Source organism: Scomber japonicus, chromosome 11 (assembly GCF_027409825.1).
Source record: "Scomber japonicus isolate fScoJap1 chromosome 11, fScoJap1.pri, whole genome shotgun sequence".
Lineage (NCBI taxonomy): Eukaryota > Metazoa > Chordata > Actinopteri > Scombriformes > Scombridae > Scomber > Scomber japonicus.
The window spans coordinates 31797061-31820076 of NC_070588.1; the positions used below are offsets into that span (position 1 = coordinate 31797061).

At 38.7% G+C, this 23016-nt stretch overlaps 1 protein-coding gene across 1 annotated transcript in view; it reads right to left on the reverse strand.

Moving 5' to 3' along the window:
- Positions 1-16055, reverse strand: part of enox1 (ecto-NOX disulfide-thiol exchanger 1) — a 78529-nt gene extending 62474 nt beyond the window's left edge. The window contains exon 1 of the mRNA XM_053328312.1: positions 15953-16055. Within this exon, the coding sequence (XP_053184287.1) occupies positions 15953-16055 (103 nt within the window). The remainder of the gene's footprint in view (positions 1-15952) is intronic.
- Positions 16056-23016: the final 6961 nt, after the last annotated feature.

The following is a 23016-nucleotide window of genomic DNA, read 5'->3' on the forward strand; positions in this document are numbered from 1 at the left end:
AGTAGTAGTTGTAGGTAGGTGGTTGTTTTTTCTGGAAATGGGATTGTCATTTTGAAAGTGAAATTTGACTTTTGTTACATACTACTGGCCATAGCAGGTCTTCTGTTCTGTCCTATCGCTGCAGTCCTTTCATCAGGTCCTTCTCCTGGCTGACAGAAGAAAGTAGGGATAGATCACTGGATGGGTGAACAGACGGGCTCATCCAGCTGAATCCACAATCACAGCCCACCTGCAGAAGGGGAAAGTTTAGATGATGGCAAAATCAGAAAAAAGAGAAAAAAATCTTTGAGAGCAGTGATGAATTATGGAGCGAGAGTTGATGTAAAACTCAAGAAATCTTTAGGTAATTAAGAAGCAAAGTTACAATACCAGCTGACTTTCCAACAGGGAAATCTGCTTAAAACACACACACACACACACACACACACACACACAGATGCAACTTTTCAGCAGAGGTTTCCAATCTTTGAAAACACATAAAACTGTGGTCTCAACTCCTCTCTCACGCACATACACACGCGCACACACACACACACACACACACACACACACACACACACACACACTTGGACATGTTATGTGTGAAAGTGGGTTTGCATCTCATTCATTACAAGTTCCCCACCCCTGTGCTGTTATATTCTCCAAGCTGTCGAAGCCACATGGAAAACATCAGAAAAACAAACTGACAGCACTCAGTGGCTCAATTCTGTCTGACAAGCCAGAATTCAGCTCAATCCACAGAGGTTATTAGTAGTGGTCACGGAGGGCAACAGCACTGTTGTTCTTGAGTTGAATCTTGGTGCCCACTATGATTGTTTCCTTTATAGATCTGATACTTTATATACTGAAGGGAATAAAGATGAGATTGCACTGATAATGTCAAATTCTTGAATTCTGCTGTGCTGAGGCTTTATTTGTCAGAAGTACGACTCTATCTGTTCCACAGTCTTTGATGTAGGATTGAAAGTAGTGCTGAGTGTTTGGTATGCCGGACACGTTGCACTCTCTCTTTCAGAGTCTCTGTCGGTCCACTACTCTGCAGTAATCACCATTATTCACATCTGACACCAGGAAATCAACTGAAACTCACAACACATCCTGATTTAATTGAGACAAAATCATACTAATGACTTTTCATTCATGACTGCACACCATATCAACACTTTGAGTCAAATCCCAAAATGTGCATTTTCTTCAGTGAAATGATTGATCTTTAGTCTGGGCATACCTGTGCTCTCTTTCCAGTGAAATTTCACTTCACTCTGAATGTAAGCATGGCCACCAAGACAAAATTTTCGCCTGAGATAGGGAACCAATCACAGAACCGGGATGTGGGCTCAAGACGATGACTCGTAGAGCGACTCTGTTTCCATCCAGCATGGAGCCACGAAGCTGCAGCAACCACTCAAAGCAGCAGTAGATTGTGTGCTAAATAAATTGGAAGGCAAGTTCACTTTGAAAATAGAACAAAACTGGCTCTACATGATTTTTCCTTCATAAACAGGAAGTGTTCACGCTGCTCCCTACAGGCTCTGAATACACCATTGTGTATCGTTGATATGATTGGCTGCAAGTTTGTCCAGTAGCGTACAGAAGAATGTGATCGACATTCGTTGATCCCGCCTCAAATACGAGGAAATGAACAGCTCCTCGCCAGACCCTACCTCACTTGTGGTAGGGTCAGCCAGGAGCTGCCATTGATCTTATGAATGGCTACAATAAATATAGGATTTACAGCTGAGCTGTCATATTGGATTGAATTAGATTAGTGGTGTACCTATTGAAGTGGCTGCTGAGAGTATATAGCATGAAGAGAGAAAAACGTTTACCCTTTCATATTTTGCTGTATTGCTTATATCGTCAAATCATAGTCTTTATTGCAGTATTTTTCATCATTTGGAGTCTTTTTTCCTGCAGATTATGTTATTAACTTTGTGATTTAAATTGTGACAACTTTCTCCTGTCTGTGTCTGCCACACAGAGGCCTCAGCTCCGCCCCTCTGAGACAGAGGAGAGGATCAGATAACGTTAGCCTCTGCTGCATTTTGCCTTCATTTCTCCTCTGCTCTCAGAGTCTGTTCTGCTGCTACTTTATTCAGTCGAGTGGAGTGAGGGAGCGGTGACAGGAAGCCGGTGAATCAGATCAATAAAACTTTATTTTCTGATTGTTTCACAGCCATTACCTTCAACAGCACAAATAAACTTCCCCACACACCTCCACCCAACCCTGCAGCTCAGCCTCAGTCCTCTGAATGTGAAACACCGGTGTTATGTCGAAGTCAACAAATGAAAAAATGAAAAATGTCATTGCAGCTGTGGTCTCGACTGGTCTTGAGAAAAAAAGCTAGTCCGAGACTGAGTCAAGACCGAGTAAAAATGCGGTCGATTCTGAGACAAGACATAGACCTTAAAAATGTGGTCTCGAGACCAAGACCGATCTCGAGTACTACAACTTTACTGCTGAATGTTGTATTTTTTGATCAACAATCAGAAGTATTTTGGGACACTAGTTCGAGAAAGCAGATGTTGAAGCGCAATGAGTAAAAGTACATGACTAACTTTGTTGTTTTTCCACTGGATGGAACAGAGGATGATGCTTTGTTTGACTCTGGGACTGACACACAGTTTGGGGACAGTGAGCCTTGCAGTGACTTGGGAGCAATGTTTGCGCACAGTGACAGCTCTGATGAAGAGTTTTTGGGACTCAAGTGAGCATACACCTTCACACTTCATCAAATATGTAAGGTTACCGTGTTCTTTTAAAAGGTTTAATTGAAACTCAGGCTAACTCATTTATTCAGTATACTCATGCATACAAGTTGTCTCTAAAACACACAACCAGGACATGTATTAAAATTTATTGAGCACATTCATCCTCAATAGAGGGTGCACCCGTTTTATTTTAAGCACCTCTGTTTAATGTCAGTAGCCAGGTTTACATGGAGTCTAATATTCCCATTAGAATCGGTTTAGAAGCACAAACCAAATGAAAATGCATGTTAACACCTTAAAACCGAATGGAGTTTCATTGGGTTTCAGAGGGGTAGACATGGATATAAATTGTGTTCTCTTGCCTTAATAATAATTATATAATAATAATCGTAATAATAACAAAATCGTAATAATAAAAAAAAAGGTAAGATTGGAAACCCATATATGCATAATATATGGATAATGTCTCCTCGTTGCATTCAGTGTTACTTGAAATGACCAGGGCTCAGCTAATGCTGCTTTTTAAAAAACGTTGATTTTCCGTGATTTTTGGGAAGAATCACAGTTAATGGGTCACAGCAGGCAGTTACTTGAAATCCAAACAGGCACAAACACCTTGAGCTATGTACTGTCTCTCTTTGTTCAGCTGCTTTCCTGCTCCTTTTGTTCCTGTATTGTGGTTGTTCAACTTTTCATGTGCTCTTCTTGCAGGACAAGATAGAGGACATGAAAGTTGTTGTTTTTTGTTGCTGTTTGATTTTATATTTTGAGGTCTAATAGGCTGTGTTATAAAAGTTTTGGTATCATATACAATATAGTATACAGAAATCTGTTAATGTGTTATTATGTTACTGTGTAGTTTCCAAATGAGTAATTGCCTTCTATTGTTATGTCTGTCTGTCTGTCTGTATGCATGTATGCATGTATGTATGTATATGTACAGTATGTATATAAAATATATGCAAGTGCACATGGATGCATGTCTTTGAAAATGACTAAATTCACTCACCAATAATGCAATTAGGAACACTTGTGCAATCTGATGCAATCCAGTAGAATAGCTCTGTCATACATGTATATATTTTCAGTTTTGACTGACCTTGTCAGAAAGGTGATAATTCTACATATTACTTATTACTGAGGTGCATTATACTGAAAAGTGTTCCTAATGTTTTGTCACCTCATTTTTTAATTGTATTTATTTATTACTCAACAGGGACAATGTACATCAATGAACATTTTCAAAGAAATAAAAACGTAGATGCACCCAATTGCAGCCAAAGGCTGATTTCCATTGGTCTTCTCGCTGCCAGATGGTACCGACTTCTCCTCTCTGCCATCTCTCATCAGGCTTGCTAATGTTACCTGCAGCTCTGTGTGAGAGGACCAAACCTGCAGCTTCAATTAAACTGACTCAATATCTTGCATTATATGTCATGAATAGGGAGGAGTCTGAATTCACAATTCATCTGAACTGAATTTTCAAATAAAGTTTCTACATAAAATATGTGTGTTGTTGGAAAAATGTATGTGATTGTGTTGTTGTGTGTTGTATGCCAGTAGAAATCTATGTGATTATGATAGAGAATACAGGATTTAGTGTGTCGTTCAGAGTTTGGGTTTTGAGTGGTCAGAAGTGCCCAAGTGGTTCTATTTGCACCAACCTGTCCCTTCTCTTTTTTATTTTTGCTCTGTGTTCATCCTTCCATCTGTCCCTCCTCCAAGAGCCAACTGGGCGATGCCAAATTCTGCTGAGTGCTTCTGCTCACTTTCATGTGTCATGAAATATTAACAGCTGAACGCATGTCCTGTTTATTATTCATGGGCTCACTTGACATCTCTGAATCACACACACACACACACACACATATTTGCATACTGTGGAATGCTGAGCAAAGTGTATGTAGAGACACATCCATGTACACCTACTGGGAGAGCTGGATTTGTTTGGTGATATGCTTTTATACACATATCCATACACAAACCAGAGAGACAAAAGAACTGCAGACCTTCAAACACACAGTCCAGGCCAGTCATATCAGTTTTGCTAGTTCTTCCAGTGAGAGCATGGAGTCTCACACGTTTTTATATGATTATTTGTGCAAACTGTATTTCACATTCACGAAGCATTTGTGACGTACTGCAACTAACAATTATTTTCACCATCGATTAATGTACTGATTATTTTTCAATCAATCGATTCATGTTTTAGTCTATTAATCTTATGCAGCCTGTCAAGTTAAGAAATCGGAGAAAATGGAAATTTCCTCTTTAATTTCTTAACTCGCAGTTGCTTTTGCTTCTTACAGTAAACACAAGGCAAAAGTCACATTCCTGAATTTACCTAGCTTGCTATATATTTCAGTTGTAAATGCACATCCACATATTTTCTTTTTGATCAATCTTGAGCTCAAGTTGCTGTGGCTGTACTGAAAAATGAACTGACGTATCAGCAGCTACAGAACTTCTACAGAACTATTTGCTAAAATACAGGCACAATGTGAACACATGCATTCCCCCACTTCCTGAGCATACAGGAAGTAAAAAAAATCACACATATAAGATCAATAAAATGCCTAAAGTTTGTTTGTTTGTTTTGTCTGAGCAACACTCCAAAACCCAAAGATATTCAGTTTAAAGTCCCATATAATGACACGAAGAGACAAAAGAAGAAGCAGCCACAGAATGTTTGGCTTTGTCTGTCTAAGGTCCAAGAACAACAGAGGGAGGAGTATGGAATGCCATTAGAAAGATCAGGCATCAGATACAACCAAAACAGTCACTTTGAAATGACACACCAGCTACAGCAGCATACAAGTAACAGCACTGCTCCATCATGCCATCATGAGTAATTTCAGCTTTTTTGGCTAGTAGTTTTGGTTTTGCAGCACATTTCCTGTATGCTTCAGTGTTCCTAACTGCAGCAGGCAATTGTTTTGTACCCTCCCTGCCCAGCACTGGCCTCCCCAGTGTGGGGAGGCCAGATAAAGGATCCACCGCAGCGCCCGAGCAGCAATAAACCCCCCAAAACCAAGACGTGCTTGTGCGGATCTTAGATCGTTGAGTCTGAGTGGATATAGCGGTGATACGTTAATGAGGCGTTAATAGTGATAAATCCAAGATACAAGCATGACGGCACGGGTCGCAGTGCGATGGTGATGCGGTGAACTCTGAGCATCTAAGGAAACTGAAAAATGCTAATATGAACATAGCTTTGAGGGTCGGGGCGATGTGAGGAGTTTGGTATCCTGAGCGAATGGTGTGTATGCAAGTGGACAGCAGTTCGGTGGTAAGAGAAAGCCATTTAGGAGGTTTGACTGGTTTTTGGCAGAGGAGACCATAGAGAAGTGACTTACTTGGGGATGGTTTATGGCTGGGCTGGGATTACCTGTGATTAGTTTGGAGAAAAACTAGTACCGCTAGTAGGTACGGTAGGATTTGATAGTATGCGTTCTTATGTTCATGGCAGAATGAGCATAGGTGATGTAGCAGATGACGATGGTGAGATAGAACGAGCGGAAAATGATGTTGTGTCGGTCATGAAAGTGTTGGAAATTATTCCAAGCAGTCCAGTAGGAGGAGAGTGTAGAAGGTGATAAACTGTTCAAGTTTTGGAATTCAATGATCAGGGGTATTAAAGATGGATTACAGATTGAAAGTCAGTGCAGAAAATGGAGGAACTGGAGTCGGCAGCAGTTCAGCGTGCGGAGCCAAGTTTCTGAACTTCTGGAACATAAAATGAGAGAGAGAGTCAGCAATGGTATTATAGTGGCAAGGGACGTGGGCGGCACGGAGGATATATTGGTTCGTGACGAGTGCCACGTGAGTGACGCATGAATGGCATGATTGAAGGGGAGTTGGCGCGACCTTTGTTAATGATGTCAACGACTGAAAGATTATCAGAGTATATGAGAATGGATTTACTAGACTATTCGTGTCCCCATAGAACGGCGGCGGCTACTATGGGGTAGATTTCGAAGAGGTGGAGGAAGCGACCTGGCAATTGTTCATGAGTTCTGGGGGCCATTCTGATGCTAACCATCTACCATTGTAGAAACCCCAAAAAACGGCAGAAGGAGCGGCATCAGTGTAGAGCTGGATGTCAAGGGAGTTGGTCAGTTGATCATCATAAAAGAAGGAGATACCGTTCCAGCTAGAGAGGAGGTGGAGCCACAAGCAAAGCTCGGCGAGACATGATTCAGTGAGAAGACGGAAGCGACGGGACTGAAGATACAATAGACAGCAGGTGGCTCTAAGAGGCGTCAATAATGAAATAGTTATGGTGACGAAATAGGACAAGTATGTTAGGTCGAACGTGTGAAAGGGGTGTTGATAATGAAATGGTAGAATTGATGGGGTGGTCTCAGCTTGCCATTTGGCGGAGAACGATCAGCCACCATGGAACCCCCAAAATTGGCTTGCATGGTTCTGTCTGATGAAGTTGCGGGAGTAGCACTTGGGGGCAATGACATCCCGGTGTCATTGCCCGGGAGAAATGAGCTGCAGGGATCAGTGTAGTCAAATATGGGTTATCCTGGTACCTCGATGACGAGACAGCGGGGCGCTCCCAGTGGAGATATAAAATGCCATAAAATGTGTTTAAAGACCGTCTAAAGTGAATTCAGACATTTTCTTCTGAGCATATTAAATAGGTCATAAAAGTATTTCTAAGAAAGGTGTAAAAAGCATTTCAACCATTTAGATTTGAATTGTGGAGCTAGGCTTCACAAACTGTGTTTCAAGATTTCATATATTTGACGATTTTTTTAATCATTCAAATTTGGCAGGGTGGTTAACAACACACTTTTCTGTGGTATGTCAAACTCAGAACACATATTTATTCTCACTTTCCACAGACTTTAAAGACTGTGTCTGCAAGCTTGTTTTGGAGTCCCCTAGTGGATAAAACAGCGGCATTACAGAAAGTCAAAATAAGCAAGTGATAAGATATTAGATAATATTAGTAATATTAGTAGCTCAGGGTTCAGCTGGAGGTCATTAATATGTGACACATATGTTCCTGATCGCTTCCAAATGGTTCTCAGGATGCCCATCATAAAAATAGAACCCATAAATCAGAATCAAAATGTCATGCTTCTCTGCCCATTTAATACACACTTCCAGTTCTATTAAATGTGTTTTGGAACATCCCACAAATTCCATCTGTGTTAAACATCTTGATGGACCATGGCAACAGACCCTGAAGTAAATCTGTAAAAAATCAAACTTTAAAGACTCCCATTCTCAACAGTCAAGTCCACTGATACATGTCTACATATACTCACACAAAGGTTAACTTTCTGCTTCAGCTCATCCCTGTAAACCTGCATGCATAGCAAATAATTCAAAATATTTTATTTCACATCATGACTGCTACTGTGATGAGTTCAGAGTCCACAGATGCTGGGTCTTAATGACAGTAGTGAGCAGATGAAAGCTTCATGTCTAGGGAGTCATGTTTCCTGCTTGAATTCACCCATACAACCCTACTAACCCTAACACACATGTCTGTACTTACAGCTTAAAGCACTACATGCAAGGCAAGCCTATAAATACATGACAGGAAAGCAGTTGTTACACAACGTGTATGGGCTTTTTAATGCTATGCAACACTATACTGTACATTTGGATGTTGCACTAAGAACTGTGGAAACACATAAAAAATGCTTTAAGATTACAAACATTACTGAGTCACTCTGTATTTTTAATTAACATGTCAACATACTGGAAGAACACTAAAATCTCTAAAATCTGACTGATATCACATCTAATATATCAGACAAAGTTACAATACAGATGATTCAATCATTGCTCTTCTGGAATGTTGATGTGTGTCATTGCAGGTTGTCAGTGTTGACAATATTAACACACACTTACCAAGGTAACAGGCTCCTATTTAGCACATTTAGGACACTAGCTCAGTCCAAAATGTGTCTGTTCAGAACGGGCCCGTTGCTTAGCCTCTAGCTGCTTCTTCAACACAAAAATATGAATATAGTTGATGGAAGGTGTGGAAAACTACATACACCAACAATATTCTATTAAATTCAAATGTTACAACATATACCCTAATAGCAAATAAATGTTTGTTTCTCATTTTGAGTAGTGTAAAAAATGGTATGTTTGCACCAAAGATTTGTGCCTTGTCTGAAGCAGGGCTTCACAGTCATCACAGTCTCAGATCATATGAGACAAACTGGTTTTAACTGCCTGTGAAAGTATTTGTTCTGTTTTAACTACAGTCCTTGTGTATTGAGCTCTGAGTGCTTTCAAAACACTGGTGTCCCACACTAAAAATGTAACTGAATGCCTCCTGTGTAGACATAACAGTTGACTTGCTGTTGCTGCTGGTCTGCTAAACGTGCTGCTAATGCAACACTATATGTCTAGATACACAGTAACAGTGTCCATTCTCCATTTTTCTAATTTTAGAGCCCTTGTCTCTGACCTGTATCATGCCTTTGACCTAATGGTGGAGCTAAATAAAGACTAAAGTAAGTAGGATTCAGTCGCTGCTGACTAGAAGCTATTTTACTTATTTAATATTATTAAAAACATACCGTCTGAACCTTCATGTGCACAGAAGCACACATGTCCACACATGCATGAAAAGACATCCATATTGAGCTCATGTGTGCCGTTACACATCACTTTTAACCACTGAATATTGTATCAGCCAGAGTGTGATACGCTGGCTACTCCATTTTATAATTCTCATATAATTCATTCTCAGTCATACACAACCCTGGATATTTTTTGTATTTTTATGATTATGCAACAGTAGGGATTGGATGTAATGCCAAGTGTAAAGTCCAGTTTGATTAAATATATGAAAGTAAAAAGTGTAAAGATATTGAGAAGGCGGTCATTTGAAATGGAATGAAGCCCACTAAACAGTAGTGGAACACGCCCCCTTTACTGCTCCTCCCTTGACTTCCGCCATCAAAACCTGACAAAAACCTTTATTTTCCAGGGAGAAATAATTTGATAGAATGGATAAAATTTTGATCTATCAAGGACACGTTCATGTTTCTGTGTTGCTAAATGATAAATATATCATTCAAAGAAAACCTCAAACAACAGGAAGTTGAGTCTTCCGGTCTGTTCACCAGAATTATAAATTAAAATACATGAATAAAAACAAGAATAAAATCTAATGAAATGTTGAGTCATAAATTCGTCACTATCACACCACCTGCTATGACACTGTGTTGGTTTAGACTATTAATTAATAAGTAATTATTCATTCTTGCTGTAAATATTAACTCCATTTATTAAATCAATCCAAAGACCACAGGAGTCATATCAAAGACATTTCTGGTTTGAGTCACTGAGCATTGTCATTTCACACAACCTCTTTGTCCGCGCTGAGTGCTCTTCAATATATTCAACTTAAAGACACTAATCTATGGACAGAGTGCAGGGCTTGCCATTTCCAGTGTGACTGAGACTCCCTCTTTACCCTTCAACGGAGAGACAGGGTCATGGCCCACATATCAGTCAGCACTTGGTGCAGCAAATTACTTCTAATAAAGCCTTTAGCAAGGCACCATTAACCACAGCGACACAGAGCAGGAGAGATGGACTGTAGCCGTGGCAGCAAATCCAATCAGCTCCAATCAAATCATTGTCCAGAGAATCAGCCCAGTTTAGACCCCATAATGACCAGTAAAAGAAGTGTAGCATTTTGCATTTAACATTCAAATAGCCATCAGTGTACAAACTGCTGAAATAGAAAATATCTTGGCAGCTTTTCAGTGGCTTATCAAAGACCACAGCTGGTTTCAATGAGACTCTCCTCTGTGTTTGAAGACAAATCAGTTACAGAAGCTGCTGTTGTGTAAAGCTGGGTTGCTGGGTTGAAATGTATTAAAAAAACAAGTAGTTGATTAATCAATTAGTCAATAGATTGAACATTTTCAATCTCGGCGACTTAATTGGTTAACTGGTTAACTACTCTGTTAATCAAGTAAGTCATTTATCAAGTAAAACATTAAAAAACATCTGCTCTCAAATGAACATTCAGGGCCCTATTTTAATGATCTATATCACATGGCGTGAAGTGGGTGGAGCGTATCCAAATCCACTTTTGCTATTTTAATGGTGTAAAAATGGTCACTGCGCAAGGCGCATGGTCTAAAAAGGATGTACTTAAGTCCCCTCATTAACCATAGGTGTGTTTTGGGTGTAACATGTGGTAAACCAATCACAGTGCCATCTCCCATTCCCTTTAATATCAAGGAGCGTCGTCACATTGGCGGATTGTTAGTTTGATGGTGGATTCACCAGGATTGGTCACATGTAGAGGTAAGATCTTAAGCCAGAGCCCGAGTCCGAGTCCCAAAATGTCAATTATTATGTTCGGGTCGGGTCGGGCCGGACTTCTCTCTCGCTAACTCTTTTTTAATAAAGTTGTTGTTTCATGAGCCATTGCTGACTGAAGTCTGTAATAACCAAATACACGACTCGGGATACGCGCGCGCTTTACGCAACGCTCAATGCCAGATGTTCAAGAGGACAAGACCCGAGACTGAACTCCCGCACAATACGCACTTTGGATGGATTCATCCGTGCGCGCAGTCTCCAGCGGAGGATTTTTAAAGTCTGTTTCCGCCTTTAGTAACGAAGACTATAGTAAACCTGCTGCGCTCTGGAGGCTTTACCCCGTGTATCTCAGATGCCCTTCCTTGTGGTCTACAATGAAGCCCAGAGACCTGCTCCTGCTGCTGTTCCTCTCCTTGTCAGAGAATATGCATCTTACAGTCTTGTTTAACTGGGAGAATTTGTTACAAAAGACAGGCTTTAATTTGTTATCATTATGAACAGGCATCGTCACAAATGGGATCACACAAATCACAACCAGTCCCTTTTCCCGGAGCAGTGCTCTGTCCGGCTCTGACTGACGCATCCCCTCCCTTTCCTCCTCCTCCTGAGTCCTCACAAATAAAATATAAAATTTCTGTTTTTTTCGGGCTCGGGCCTGCAAATCAAGTTAATTGATCGGGCTCGGGCCGGGCCGGGTCGGGCTTTAATACCCGGGGGCCTGGGTCGGGTCGGGCTGGATTTTTTAGGCCCGATCTTACCTCTAGTCACATGACTACATTGACAGTTTCATTGATCATTACTGCCATTGACTGATTCTGATACATAGTGGCGTCATTGTGAATTTTTAAAAATATGTTGATGTACATCATAATACCAATTCATTTTGTGGTCCTTTTATTTGTAATGTTTTTCATGTTTGTGTGCTGCTGCGCGTCCGTGTGGTAACAAGCACAGTGTCTCAATCAATAAATCAATCAATCTTTATTTGTGCCAAATCACAACAGAGTTATCTCAAGGCACTTTACACATAGAGCAGGTTCTAAACCCAACTCTTCAGGTTTTAACTTTAAAGAGACCCAACATTCCCACATGAGCAACAGTGGCAAGAAAAAACTCCCTTTTAACAGGAAGAAACCTCAGAACCAGACTCAGAGTGGGAGAACATCTGCCTCGACCAGTTGGGGTTGAGAGGAGAGAAAGGAAGGATAGAGGAGAGAAGCACAATGAAAATCAACAATGAAGCTAGAAGGTCCGGGACTGGGTCTGCGCACAGAGCACCTGCCTATATAGGAGCATATTGGACTCTTGACAATGCGCCCCTTAAATAACAATGAAATATGCTCCAGTGACTTAAAACCTGTTTTTTTTGGTCAGTAATCGCTTTCCTCTGCCTCAAAATATCAAAGCGCTACCAATGCACCTGACCACAGCTCATTTTGTGACCAACACGCTCATAGGTGCACAGACTGGTGCAAGTGCATTTGCTATTTAGACAATGTGGGAGCAGGGAGAGAAAATGACCACTGCACCGGGGGAAACTAACAAAGACACATGCGCCTGAGTTTCTAAACTGGAAGGTGTTGCTGCTTTTGTCTGGTTATCTTTAAGTTTTGGGTGAGAGAATAGTATAGAATCTCAAATATTTACTTTAACTTAACAAGTTAAAAAATAACCAATTAGTCACTACATTAAACCCAGTTAATTATATTAATTATCTCTTTACAATGGCAGCTGTCAAGGGGTGGGGATATATTATGCAGCAAGTGAACAGGCATGTTCTTGAAGTTGATGTGTTGGAATCAAAGGACAGGGCTAAATTGTGATGACTAGATGACTGGGTGTTAGCATCCCCAAAACACCAGGTCTTGTGGGATGTTCCACATGGTATGCAATATCAATACCAGAGAAAACCTTCACAGGTCTTGTAGAGTCCAAGCCTCGATGGGTCAGAGCTGTTTTAGCAACACGAGGGGGACCAACACAATATTAGGCAGATGGTTTTAAAGATAGTCAGTGATTCTGGAGAAAGATTGTTTAGTAAACGTTTTGTCAGATTCAGTGAATATCTCTTACTGGTCCATTCTGTGTGTGTGCTGAAACAAATCTGGTCAATTGAATCTGTAAAGAAAGCAAAAAAAGTGGCTTATAACAAGCCACACAACACTATTCCAAACAAGCAGCATTCATGGACATGCACAAAGAGGGCGTTCATCAAAGCAGCTGTCTGTCTGAGGACATGACAGTCTTCTGTCTCCAACACCCATTCAATGGTGTGGGAGGGCTGGAGAACTGTATAGTGAGATATCATGTTGGGGCCAATTCACATGGGAAGGGTTTTCTCATGGAACAGATACACTTCCACTATATTAAATGTATTATTCCACACTGAATCTGAGACTGTCTCACAGAGACAGGCAGCTGTTTAAATCACAGAAATATTGCACTGTACAAAATGTTATTGACTGTATCAATGAATCAGTAAATGGGTCAAAGACAAGACATGTAAATTTAGTGTCCGGGGGCCATTACTTTAAAATAAAAAGATAAATATGTATAAATATAATATTAAAACACTCAACCCTTAGCCTTCTTTTCACTCAGAAGAATGTTTGTGTCAAAGTATTAAATTAAGTGATATGATGGTGTTATGATTTTGTAAGTGTTTGCAACACTATATAGAATAATGGGCAACTTATTTTATGTTTAAGATATTTAAAAACATGAATAATTTATGTACCAAAATGTGTGCATCATCAATGTCATTCAGTGTAACAATGAGTAAAAAGCAATTTTAAAGCATTTCACATCATGCTGATTATGTGACAGTGTGTGACATCATGAAAAGGACCTTTAGAGGACCCTCTGTCCATGTGGTCAGGTGACTACATCTCTCTGTAATATTTGATCATTTCAGTTTTTCACCCGCTTGTAACCCATGGTACAAAAATCTATGTCCTTCAGTGCGACACAGAAAACAAACTTTAAATATTATGATTTAAAAAAAGCTATATTAAATATGATAATTAATGATAATGTCTATAGGTGAAGGTCATAACTGTATATAGGGAGCCAAGGTGTTTATGTATGAGATCCATCCTTCAGTGTAACGTTTATGTCATTCAGTGCAACAAATTCTCCAGTGTTAAACATGTTACACTGAATGACATAAACGTTACACTGAATGACAGTAGCGTTTGTATTCCATGTGTTCACTAGTTTATAACATTTAATCATGCAATTCATATTTATTTGTTGTATTTAGTTGTTGTATTAATAGTGTAGTATCATTTTTAACGTTATGGCATTTGAATGTATTTGAAGGCACATCATCTGTATACTGTAGACATCTTAAACATTTTGTCCTGATTTTTATAGTTTTTAACTTAAAAAAAAATACTGGTGCTGCTTCTGATAATTGTTTATAGGATCATTATTGTTGTTGCTAAAGGAATCACATTTAATCAATATTTTTGGGCCATTTTGATATATGTCATTTGGTGTAACGAAATATTGTCATAGAGTGTAACACCAATATTTTATATTTAAATACAGTAATTTGTCTTTTTTGACTCAGAGACAAAAAATATCTTAAAGGTGTAGTAAAAGATATTTTTAAACATTTAAGAAAAAAATTCAGTGCAAGGCAGTAAATGTTTGTTAAAAACCTTCAACACATTTAGAGTTGTACCAATGACACATCAAATATGTGGTGTTCAAAATGAAATAATGTAATTTTTTCTGGGTAGTTATATTTCTGACAGTCTAAACATAAATATAGAACCAAATGATTGTGATAAATGGACATAAAAGACTTTTTGTTAAAACAACAATTAGTGTTACACTGAATGACATTTTTCCATGGTATATTCTTACTAATCACAATAAAAATGAATTACTAGTTTTAGTCTTGAATATAACTAATATAAGTGCATAGGTGATACTCCAATTAACATAAAAAGCCATTTAGGGAACTGTACTAGCTGTTTTATTTTTTTACTACTTTGAAAACCTTATACGTCTTTGACCCAAATACAGACACAGTCGGCTTCTCCCTGAAGTTGACATGCACATTTTTTTGTTTCAGTAAATGTCTGCTGTCAGTCAGCCTGGTGTAGGCAGCTGACCAGACGTTGCAGCTGACAGACTGCTTCTGAAAATGCAGAGTGAGTGAGAAGTGGGGAGGCTGCAGAGGCAGAGAGCTCATGAAATGAAAGACAATCTATTTTTCTGCTCGTAATAAGTTGTGAGGAGCACAGAAGTGGCTCCAGGGCTGACACACCACTCTGGATTCTGTCATATTTTTTTTGGGTGCCGACTTGACAATGCACATCCATGAATTCGGGGAGTGGACCTTTTGAATCACAGCCTATCTTTTTTTTATGGTGGGTCATGATTGATTGTATGTGACGCTGAACGTATGTATGTGATAGTATGTCTGAATACCACTGTGATGGGCAATCTCACTGTATTATGAACAGAGCCGGTTCAGACCTCCATGGGGCCCTAGGCAAAATTCTGCTAAGGGGCCCTCTTAACTGAACAGTTGCACCTGACACCCAGTGCTTCCACTCATCCCCCCTTTAAACATATTGCACTAGTGTCGCCACCTGTTAGCCACCCATTGTCATAATATTTCACAAGTTTTATTTATTCACTAATATATCTGCATCTATATGTGCCTGTGGGCTATCCAAGCAAACAAAATTCAATCTTAGTAAATATTTATCCATTACTTTCCATTTTGTATAAGTGCAGTTGTAACTACACTCAGAGTGATTGATATAACACATTACAGAAGCTAGCAAGACGCACACGGAGACCGTCCGCTGTTCACCCAGGGCTCACCGCCTGTTATGTGGGTCAAACACGGACTAGCCCCGTCCCTCCCACTCTCCCACCCGGAGAGGAGAGTTACCTGACTGCTGTTCCCGCTGTTCATTTTCATGCACTTTCTTTTTTCTCTTTTCACTCCCCGAGGGATAACTCCGCTCCATCTTGCTGATGCCGTTGATGCACATGCATGCACTGGCAATCTGACGTGCGCGAGCAGCGCGACGGACGGTCACTTCGTCAGGTTTTTTTTTTTTTTCCCCACGGGGCCTCTATGAGTTTGCGGGGCCCTACGCAACGTGCGTAGTATGCGTATTGGGTGAACCGGTACTGATTATGAATACAGTGACAATAAAGGCATCTTATCTCATCTCATAATGGGAGGGGTGTATTTGTTTGTCTTTAGTTCAAATTAATAATCTTTCTCGAGAATGATCAACTCTACCTTTAATGGTTCTTTTTGAAATGATCAACATTTTATTTGTATTGAACACAATTAACCTTGAACAGTGCACTATTGTAGAAACAAAGAGAAACTTATACAATACATGAAAAAGGTACATCAAAATAAGAGTAAAAAGTTAATAATGATAAAAAAGGGACTTACTGTATAATAGCAGCAAAGGGGTTGAGGGCCATAGTAATGTGGAGCATATTCAATGAGCTAGGGATTACTAAATGACAAATAAAGGCTTGTTAACTGATTGTGAGATGTTTGAAGGGCTTTTAATGTGATTGGGGTACCAGTACCATTTCAGGAGGTGAATGAACAGATGTTCACTCCTAAACAATAATTGATGTGTGAATCCAGTATGCTAAAGATGAAGGGAGGTTGCTTAGCGGCAATGGATCCCTCAGAACATATAGACAAGATGTAAAGTAAATCAGACAATCTGTAAGTTTAACAGTATTTAACTAGGTCTGAGCTCAAGAGACTTTATTCACACTAATTAGATTTTCAATAAGCAAGGGAAAGGTTACACCTAAATGAAGCCATTGGAACATGTCTGCCTGAAAGAAAGCTCTGTTCTGAAAGACTTGAGAATGATTGTATAATATCAAAGACTGCAAGAAAAAGTCAGATTATCATCTGTGTACAGCAAGATTTTAGGAGTTGCCTATCCTATTTTTATCCCTGGAAAATTGTCAGGCTTATGGCTGTGATCTGATGTACTTTGCTAACATCCTGCCTGCTTAGACCCTTCCTCATATAATGCTTATGCCTTGCTCTAAATAAAGCTAACTTTGCTCTCTGGGTCATCGTTTCATTCATTTGTGAAATTTTACATCATGTAAAATAACCATTAGCTAGGAGCTCCATCAAAAACCTGAAAAAATATGGTACATAATAGTACTGCTACACCAAAACATCCATTAAATAAAGGCAGTTACTTATTTACATCAGTCTTTAACAAGTGCAGAACTGCTGCTCAGTTCCATCCTGTTTGTTTTCTACATCACAGTCATTATCACTTCATCAGGTTTCTGCTCTTTAGTAGAACTCATAATTAGCCAGTGCTTAAAATGAGCAGTGAAAATGCTGAATCATCAAGGGACAAGAAGCAATTTACGCCTGATATAGTGGCCAGCTCCACAAACTAGAGGCCAAGGACAGCTGGCAACAAAACATTCATTTTATTTTTTGTGTGTCTCTTATGCGGGTTACTGACTACAAAGTTTGATTTCTACAGCTGTGAGCATTGTTTCCCTCCAGCTCTGTTCAGCTTTCCACACTCTCTGACAAACCATTGTTCTATGACTTTGAGCCTTTTGCACCATATGTTTCTCTCTCTTTCTCAATTTTGTGTGCCTTTAATTTTCATCCTACCTGTGAACAGTTCCCTCTGAAAACTATTTGTTCTGTGGAGTAAATGACACTGTTACTTTTGGCACAAATCTCAGAGACAGTTGCTTTTCCTTTTCATTTGAAAGAGGCAACCCTTTACTTTGTTTCATTGCAACATTAGTAATGCTAAAAGCTTTTATCCTGATCAGACAGAGGATTCTAATTTGCAAATCTGTCTCCTCAAAATGATTACTACTAATGTGTAACTAATTTGTATTTTGAAGAAAAAAACAATATGTCAAGCTACCAAATGTTGATACTAAATATATCAACAAAATACTGAGAGCATTTTATTTATATTAATATCTGGCAATACTAAATGATAATTATATTTTAATACTGCAACGTTTTCACTAACCTTAACCCAAGTTTCTTCTGTTGCCTAAAACACACACAGGATGTGAACCATAGAATATGGTCAAAGTTTCTTAAAGATATATTACATTAAAACCTTATGTTTTGAATGTGATATACACAACTCTATAAGGCTAAAGATGCAGAAGAAAGAAAATGCGTTGCTCCAACAGCTGTAGTGTGTATCATATCAGGTAAAATGGATGCCAATGATGGACCATGTTCAAGTTAAAATTTGTATCAATGTACACTGAAACATTTTGAATCACTCCAACAGCTTGATCCATATCCACATCAGTTTGATGTGGATTATGGTTTCATATGAGAGCTCCCCAACCTGACAAGTCGAAATTCCTTCAGCTGCTTTGTTCCTTCATTGTACACAAATGTCATTTTTGGGCATTTCCTGAAATGACCATTGTTGGGGGCATTACTCAAAAAATGTATTACACGTTACTCATTACTTTTTAAAAGAAATAATGCGTTACGTTACTTAATTTGTCCCTGTGGAAAGTAACTACACTACTAGTTACATTACTTTTGCGTTATCCTTAGAAACATGTAAAAATAGTCTATCAACAGATAAAATGATATAGGTCTTGACCATCATAACACCATGTGGTACTATTAATAACTGCCTCAAAATAATATATAGACAACAGGTTTCTCCTCGGGGTCAGCACAAGACTGACCAGGCTAAAGAAACTCTACACAGGTGTTTCCATCCTGACATAACACCGGTCCAGATACCTCACTAAAGCTTTCCTGTCTGACTTCATTATTATCCATACTTTACTGAGTTTGTTTCTGAAAGCTGAAGATTAACGAGCAACATACAAGCTTTGGCTGCTTGGTTGGAGTTTTGCATACACTTGAACATCACTAGGTCTGTCAGTGTTTCGCTATTAGCTTTGTATTAGCATGAAAGGTCAAGTAGTTGCACCTTTTGATCATTTTTTTATCAGCCCAATTTATACATGATAATTGAATAACTCATTTAACGCAAGCAACTCCATATTTGTTTGTTTAGTAACTGTAATGTTTGTACTGACTGTAGACACTGTAACGCGTGACATTACAGATAAATGTAATGTGATTATAGTAACACACATGATTACATAAAAACTTGTTAAAGCCACTAGTCTAGGCTACAGACAGTGAATATTTGATACTAAAATAATGGATTTTTGATGAAGTATCCCTTTAACTAATAGATTCATTGTTGTTACAGTTCATGGTGACTGAATTTGGGGGAAATTCTTTGTTTTAATATGATCCCATTAAAAAGGTAAGATCAGAGTAAAATATCAGGTCAAAGCAGTTCCATTCCAAAGATATCACCATTAGCCTTGAAAACTGTGAACCTTTCAGCTAATGTACAGTATATGTCACCATGTCGGTGAGGTATTAAGACTGCTTCATGCATCTCAGTTACAATGCTGCTGCTCTTTATTCTTTCAATCAATCCACTGTGGATTGCTTAAAATTCAAGCAATGCCATTAGTGTGGCTGCGCCTAGTGTTTTGAATCCATTTAATCCACTTAGGGCTTGAGCAGCTGGGGAAATCACAGCAGAGAGGGAGGGTCAATGTAGCTAGAAGTTTGTTAAAAAAAAAAAAGTACTACATGGGAAATAGGAACAGCCTCTTGTGTTCTGACATGGACACACAAAAAACCAAACCACAGAGTCTTTTCAAACAGTCCACCAATCACTACTATGTTCTTTGATAAAAGCTGATATGTCCATCCTCAGATACCCTCACCCTCCCTGCAGGAAATGTACTCATGGTGTAGCTGTAGGTGTCTATGTATTGTTGCAGAGATATCAACTGACGTTAGCATACTAGCTAGCTGGTCCTGTCCTATCTTGTAATACTACTTGTAACTCATGAAGTGATAGTTAGTCACTGAAGCGATCAGTCTGTACTCAGTTCCGTAGCTGAGAAGTGATCATGCAATATTGATTCAATTCAAACGTAGTATAGCATAATGTAACATAATGGACACACCAGCTTTCTGGTTATATGCTGGCCCCAATTGATTGTGTATGAATGTGACAATTCTTACATATTGTACCTTTAATATTTCTCAGGCTCTGCTGGGGGAGCTGTGAGTTTCGGGACAGTTTGTGTCAGGCTTGATCAAATTTGTTCTTAAGAATTACATGAGCAAAGCCACAATGCCAAAACAAAATGGTATATTGACATTCAAGGGTCTTGAGTCGGCTAGGGGTGGGTAATGTGGAGAAACAAAAAACATTTTGCGTATATATTTTAAACATTGTAAAGGATGAAATTGATATAAAACTAAAAACAATAAATACAGAATGTTATTCCCCCTTTAATGTCTCTCGGTACTCAACCTACACTAAATACTGATTTGTTTCTTCTCATGTACTACATTATAAGTTTTTTATTGAGGATGTCATGTGTCAGTTTCTGTCTATACATAAAGCCTGCTTTCTGTTTATGGAGAACTGCTCTTTTTTCTTGGTTTTCTTGAACACAATTGGGGTTGGATGAACACACTATCCACCTTTTTTGCTCTTGCTAAGGAGAACACAGTAAATTAGACAACAAGCAGGCAATGTGACTGTTAGATTTTTATTTTGTTGCTTATAGATGTATGGTGATGGTTCAAAGTGATCAGTCTAGCATTGGGTTCTGTTTTGGATCAAATGTGATCTAGTAAACTCCACGTCAGATGAATTTCTTTAAATACACTCTTTCTAAAATATATAGGCATTTGTATTATATATGTGTGTATATTTTTCCCTTTGCAAAATCAGTTGCCCCCATAAGACTTTATCATCTGCCAAATTTAGTTCTGAGAAATTGAGACTCAACACTTGACCTGAGCCCTAATTATGGTCCAAATTATACCCAGTCTGATTGACCCCCATACAGTCTGTGTGTCAATATGTCAAATACTCAAATTAATAAGAATTGATCTGAGTATGCTCGATTAATTCTTATTCCGTCTACTGTATAAATAAAGGCAAAAAAGCCGACAATAAAATCTAAGAAAAAAGAAAGAGAAGTGATGAAGGCAGCAATGAAATTTGTACACAAGAAGTCAGCTCAAGATGCATAATAGAAACAGGTGTGAATGGCAATGTGTCTCATCTGTCAACTTGTGATTGGATCACCTGAGAGGTAAATTAATGCCAGCTATAAATAACAAGAAACTAAGAAATCAGTAGCCTATAAAATATTTATACTGATAAATTACACTTATTTTTTGGAATATCACTTTTGAAATTATTGTACTTTTTCTGTCTATTGTCCATCTTGCTAAAAAATATTTTATTATTATACTTTTAATTTAGTGTTTGAGACATTAGTGTCTTTACATTTGCTTTTTGGTTCAATGTTATGTTGTTCTTTGTTAACAGAAACTATGACTAAACGTTAATAACTTTATTTCCCATTACAAAGGCAGCTCAGGCATGATGAAACATCCACTGTGACATGCAATATTGTTGACGAAAAAAGACAAAACTAAAATGTAGTTTAAAAAAATAAAAACTTTATCCAAATCCCTCTCTATGTTCTTTGACAAAAATAGGAGGCAGAATATGATAGACTGACAGGAGGCATAGCCTGAGCAGCATGTTAGCAGAACAGCAACAGCAAGAGCTCCATCTGTGTGTCTACACTGGAGGCGTTCAGGTAGTGTTGAGAGTAGGTCACCCACATTTTGGAAGCACTCAGAGCACAATACACAATGACTGCTGTAATACACATACAATGAAGCAAAATAGACTTCAGGTCAAGTTGATGTATATACAGTAGTGTGAGTGAAACGCAGTACTAAATACTGTACTTAAAATAGCAGTGTATAATGTTACTTTTCCATATCATGGCTCTTGTTAATCCAGCAAACATTGATGCCTGTTGATGCCATGTGAACTAGCTTGCAGTTTTGTTTTTAAGTAATTAATACGTCCATTTTCATTATTTTTAATATTTCATATTTGTAATGCCAGCAGATTGCAATTGGTGTGTGTACAGTATTCTTTTTAATTTAATGAGGCTAACTAAATGGTAAATGGACTGTACTTATTTAGCACTTTTCTAGTCTTTTTGAACACTTAAAGCACACATTCATCCATTCACACACATTGATACACTGATGACAGGAGCTACCACACAGGGTACTAACCTGCTCATGTGAAGACCACGACACAAGAGGTTCCTTTACTGTAAACCATACACACAGGTTGTTTTAACGGTGAGTTCAGGATGCATTCAGGCACAGTACAGTGTGGAGGTCACCTGCTTTTTACAGCCCAGTACACAATCACAGTAGCAACCCTGATAAAAAGTAAGATGACAGATGTTTCCAGGCTACATACATTAAGCACAAGCCTCTGTGGAAAGCTGTGACTGTAACACTACTGGCTCACACACTTCATGTCTTACTTTTCATGTTTTTCAGAACTGACAAGAAATGTGGACATCATTTTATGAGATACAAGACAAAGTTACTCTCCTGCAGAATGACCAACTTCATTGAAAGTATTTCAGATGGTTAATGTGAACCAGGCATTTTGGTGACTGTGATCGAGCCGACCAGAGCCTGAGAACCTGAATGACTTTCAGCTGATCTTTCACTTCATTTACATTAAATGTGAATGATGTTAGCATTAGCATTTATTGCAACCAGTGATGAAAATTGCAGTGAATGTGGCTACCTCTTTTTACATGACAAGCTTGTTAGAGGTGGGGAAGAATGGCAACAAATCACCATCATTTCTCGTCTCACATGACTAAATGATGTGGGAAGCATTAAATGAAACTCAGTGGAGACAGACCAGGATATGAGTTCAGACTTGTGTCAGGGTTTAAATAAAACAGTCACAGTTCTATGTAGTTTTGATATAGAACAAGCTGCAAAAACAAGAACAAAAACTATTTCATACATTCTGAAAATACTCTGACCTGAAA